At 63.9% G+C, this 5261-nt stretch overlaps 1 protein-coding gene across 1 annotated transcript in view; it reads left to right on the forward strand.

Annotated features, from left to right (window-relative positions):
- Positions 1–5261, forward strand: part of AKNA (AT-hook transcription factor) — a gene marked incomplete at its 3' end in the record, with an annotated part of 10951 nt that overhangs the window by 2979 nt on the left and 2711 nt on the right. The window contains 5 exon segments of the mRNA XM_027906019.1: positions 2380–2658; positions 2799–3742; positions 4251–4325; positions 4811–4964; positions 5105–5258. Of these exon segments, the coding sequence (XP_027761820.1) occupies positions 2490–2658; positions 2799–3742; positions 4251–4325; positions 4811–4964; positions 5105–5258 (1496 nt within the window).

Genomic DNA, 5261 nt, shown 5'->3' on the forward strand with positions numbered 1-5261 from the left:
CCTCCCCGGGCAGATGGAGCTCGTTAGCCCTGTAAGGCAATCCATCTACGTCCTGAGGACCTCGCTGCCACCGTCCAAGCTCGCTTGGCCCCGGCAGATGAACCTCAGGATTAAAGGGTGGGCTCAGTTCCGCGCACACTGTGTCTCACCTAAAAAATCCAATGTGCAGGCTGGAAGGTGGAAAGACCTTCCCCGGTTCTTCGTTCGCGAAGAGACTGGCCATAACAGTGAGAAACTCACTGAAAAGATGAGGGGGAAAAAAAAAAAAAAAAGCCAAGATTTTTCTCTCTTACCACCATGACCATCAGTGGAGGGACTTTCTGGAAAAGCAATAGATGTGGCTGGATTTGGAAGTGGCTCCTGCAGACTTTGGCTGCTGTGGGCAGTGCAGCCTGGGCACCACTGCTCAGAAATGGGGTGCCAGCCAATGATGTGTGGGTTGGGCATGGCCTCCCTCAAACCCCTCCAAAAGAGACCCAAAATATCCAGTATGGGGTTAAAGAACAGCCAGAACCGGGTGGGAAATGGTTTAATCCTCTTTGTCCCAAGAAAACAGGACCCACAATCTCCTTTCTCCCACCACCAGCCCTCTGGGACCCCCAGGGGTGGTGTCTGGGTTCTTCATCACCCTGGGATGCCGAGGGGCTTGAGGTGGGATGGGAGACACTTAGGTGGGGATCTCCAGGCCCCATCTCCAGGTTTTAGGATGTGATTCAGGGTTTAGGACTAGAAACGTCCCAGGTCAGAGAGGGCCTAAAGCCCAAATCCCTCTTTAGCTGCGTTAGTGCAGGGCCTGAAGCATCCCATGGGCAGCCCTGGAGGCAGGAGAAGCTGTGGAGCATCTGCAGGTGTGGAGATACCCAGGCAGTGTGTTGGGGAAAAGCCTCGTGCAAACAGCCCAGGGGGTTTGCAAAACCCTAAAGGGGGATTTGGGGTTTGTTCCCTGCCTGGAACACCCCAAAGATGCAGGAACTTTGAGCTCCTTGGAGCTTGGGCTTGGAGTGAGTTGCAAGGATTGATGCCCAAGGACCTTGAACCAGGTGGCACCGAAAAATAACCCCCAAACCCCCACCAACACCCCAAAAAATTGCAGAGTTGAGGCTTGGGAGTGGATTAGGGGACTTTACTTGGAGCGTGTGGGTGGCATGGGTAGGTTTGCTGCTCATCATTACCACCCTCGAGCCAGCAGCACCTCAAAATCACCCTCAGGCTAAAGGCAGCCACCCCAGCGACCGTGCCGTGGTTTCATTAGCTCGTCAAGCTCTCCCCCGCGTGCCACTAATTACACAGTAACGAGCTGATTAATTGGCGGCCTGCAGATGTGCCAGGACGTGCCACGGTGCCTGGGTATGGCTGCGGCATCCCTGGGGTTGTGAGCAGCATCTCGGCGTGGGGGGCTAGGTGGACTCCCCACTCCTTGCAAATCCAGAGAGGGTTGGAAATTCTGAGGGGAGCGTCCAGATGGATGAATTTTGGGGCTTTAAGGCTTAATTTTGTGCCTCCTCCTGACCCTCATCCTCATGTCTTTTAGAGGCTGATGGTCCCAGGGACCCTCCTCCCCCATTTTCCTACAGCGTTTTGCTCCAAATTGGATTAAAAAAACAAAGGGTTTGGATGGAAAATGGCTGTGGGGGGAGGGTCCAGCCCCCACTGCGCAGGGCCGGATGGGGTTAAAAAGTTGGTGGCTGCCTGCAAACTTGCAGGAAGCATCATTTCCTACTTCTGCAAAAGCTCAGCTGCCCCACAGGCACAGGAAGGGTTTGGGGTGCCCTGAAGGATGCTGCTTTGGGAACCCCAGGTGGGCTCACGGTGATGGGGGTGTCCTGGGGGGACTGGTACCGGGTGAGTTCCCCTGCACGGGGCTGGTTGCGCCTGGTTTTTGGCCAAAATTTGGAGGGTTGGGCTTCAATCTACCTGGGAGGATGCTGATGGGAAAAGCCCGTGACCTTTCTTGATACACACCCCGCGTTGGGGTTTTGACATCTGGCGTTTCTCGAGCGGCTGCTGCAGTTCTGGGAACCCCAGGAGCGGGTGAGGGGGAGCTCGTGCTCTTGGGTTATTCATGGAATGAGTGTGCCAGGTCTCTGCTGCGATCCCTCTCGTTGTCAGCCCCCCAGATCCAGAGGGGTTTTGGGGTGCTCCCGTCTCCCCCAGCACCATCCTGCACCGTGATGGCACCGCTGATGGTCCCCGGGGCTGGGGTGACATCCACAGGGTGCCAGCATGGGCTGGGTGTTCCCTGGGAGGGGAGGCTGCTCCTCCCCTGGATTTGGGGGGCAAGGGAAGCCCTGGAAGTGAGGGAACACACCTCAAACAGAGCCCACCACGTCCTGCTGACATCCCTCCCTCTCCCTCGCCTCCCCCCCCCCCACCCCCCAGGACGCGGCGGCGATGTTGTGACCTACATTCGCGACGAGGAGGTCCCCAGCCCGCCGCCACCATCGGGCCATGAAGCGGCACAAGTGACAGGGGCGGCCGTGCCCGCGGCCATGGCCAGCCCGGCACCATGGCTGCACTGCACACAAACAGAGCTGACGCCCTGGGAGGGAGAGGACGAGGAGGAGGAGGAGGAGGAGGAGGAAGACGACGACTTTGAGAGGCGGATGGACGAGGACGGGGTCATCGGCCTGGGGGAGGGTGCCAGGAGCCCACCGTGGGGTGAGTCCTCCCCTCCCTGCTGCCCAAAGCCCCTCGCGGGAGTGGTCCCAGATGCGCTGGAGCCAAGGGGGGCTGCGGGAAGGGTGGGGGCACCGTCTGGGTCCGGCTGGCAGCAGCCCCGCGCCGCTGGTGTTTTGCAGGTGACAGGGAGGACCTGGAGGAGGGGTCCCCGGTGGAGGAGGGTCGCTGGCACCCGCAGCGGGACCTGGCAGGGCAGGACGAGGAGCGAGGCAGCTCCGGTGGGGACGAGGGGCCCTGGGGGGCAGAGAGTGACGGGGAGCCTTACCCCGAGCTCTCCTACGAGGGCCGGTGGGGCTCGGGGTCCAGCGGCAGCCCCGAGGCTCTGCAGGAACACCAGGCTCTCTGCCAGCCCCGCGGCTGCAGCACGGATGGTGGGGACACCTCGACGCTGTCGGACACCAGCCCTGGCCCTGCCACCGCATCCCGCCGGCCCCGGGGCTGGGGCACGGCCGGGGACACCTCTGGAGGGCACGGGCAGGGGTGGACCCCGAGAAGGAGCCTCCCACTGCCCCACTCCACCGATGACCCCCGCGGTGCCACCAGCCCCGAGCCTGTCCCCAAGCCCCAAACAGCCCCTGGCACCACTGGCTTGGCACCCTCGGAGGAGCCCCGGGGCGCCGGGAACCCCCCAGCACCCCAACTGCACGACAGGTCCCGGGTGCCCAAAAAAGCGGCGCCCACGGTGGTGCCCCCCAAGCCGGCCCGACAGTCGCGATCCCTGAGCCCCCGGCGGGGAACGGGAGGCAAGGGGCACAGGGATGCCTCGGGCACGGATGGCACCCAGTACGGCCGCGGGCGCCTCAACCACCCCCTGCCCGACCTGTCCAAGGTGGAGGCGCGGGTGAAGTTCGACCAGAGCTACCGCCCCCCCCGGGGCCGGGTCCTGCCCGCCCGCCCCAGGGTGCCCGGTGGTCCCGTCGGCTTCAAGTCCCCGGCCGAAATCGTCCGGGAGGTGCTGCTGAGCAGCGGGGAGGGGGTTCCCCAGCAGCCCCTCAGCGCCGCCGGGCTGCCACAGGAGTTCAGGTCCCCCAAACAAGCCACGGCGCTGGTGCAGCAGCTCCAGGTAACGCCCAGCTCCTCCCACTCCGGCCCGAGAGGCCGTACAGGGAGGGGTCACTAAGGTGGGGGAGAACAAGAGATGGTGGTGGTGGTGAAATGGGGATGTCACCGGCTTCGTGAGCGGGTGCTGTGTCACCCGTGGGATTTGGTGCTGGTCACCCAAGGGAGGTTGGTGGTGGTCACCCCTTCTCAGTCCTACATGGGCAGGAGGGGGAAAGAGCAGACAGGGATGTGGGCGGTGCTCAGGCTGGAGGCACTGGGATGTCCCCTGGGATGCCCTCCTGTCCCCTGGGAGGAGAGGGGAGCTCTCCCAATGTAAACAAACGTGGTCGACATCTGCCCCAGAAGGGCTGGGTGCTTTGGGGGGTGGGTTTCTGCACTCCAGAGTGTTGCCCATCCATAGGAGCTCCCCCCCCCCCCCAAGGCCTGTTGTCCTCACGCAGGGCTGTCTCCCCCCTTTGCCAGCCCCCCTGTACTGGGTGCTATCACCCACTGGTGTCCCCTCCATGCAGGACGACTACCACAAGCTGCTGACCAAGTACGCCGAGGCTGAGAACACCATCGACCAGCTGCGCCTGGGGGCCAGGGTGGGTGTGGGGTCGGGGTGGCTCTGGGGGGTCCCCCACTCTGGTCCTCCCTCCCTGAGGTTATTCAGCGTGTCTTCCTCCCCCGGCCCTCCTCCTCTTCCTCCTCGCGGGGAGCTGCGGTTGAGCAAGCCCGGCCCGGGGAGGGAGGGGTGAGGCCACCGCAGAGCCCACAGCAAATGGGCACCACCGTGCCCACCTCGTGGTGGGATCCCCCTCCATGCCAGGGGGGCGGCTGAGCCAGAGTGTCCCTAAAATGGCGAGGCACGTCACTGAGATGGCAGTGCCACCGGCGGAAGCGTGTCCCCGTGTCACCTCTGCCACCTCCCGCTCTGTTCCTCTGCGTGGGTGGGGAAACTGAGGCAGGGCTGTGGCCCCCCACTCCCCCACGCACTTGAGGTGTTTCAGGGTGCCCCGGGGGCACGGTGGGTGGGCGGTGCCGGCATCGGGGTGCGGGGTGGGTGCCTGAACCCGCCGTCCCTGCCCAGGTGAGCCTGTTCTCAGACCCGCCCCAGCCCAGCCGCAGCCTGGCCGTGGGCACCGTGGGCAGCGGCTGCCGTGTGATGACCCTCAGCATCCCACAAGCCCGGACGGCAGCTCTTGGCACGGCCACGGCCACGGCCTCCACTTCGCCAGCTGGAGGTGGGTTGATCCGTGTTTCCCGTCCATCTCATCACCCTCCTGACCCGTTTTTTTTGGGGGGTGCTCGCCCAACACCCCCGGGTTCCTCACAGTGCGGGGGGAGAGTCCCCAGGGTCACTTGTCCTCGTGTTTTCTCGCAGCTCCAGCACCGGGACCATCAGATCGGGGGGGTTCACCCCATCCCCGATCCCCTCCTCCGCCCGGGGGGAGCTGCCCCAGCTGCTCCGGGCCGTGCTGCTGCCCCGGCCCCCGCCTGACCCGGGCTCTGGCGGGGCAGAGCCGCAGGCTGCAGGCACA

This window comes from Empidonax traillii, unplaced genomic scaffold, assembly GCF_003031625.1.
Source record: "Empidonax traillii isolate 1590-97213 ecotype Southwest subspecies unplaced genomic scaffold, ASM303162v1 scaffold1238:size216485, whole genome shotgun sequence".
Taxonomy (NCBI): Eukaryota; Metazoa; Chordata; class Aves; order Passeriformes; family Tyrannidae; genus Empidonax; species Empidonax traillii.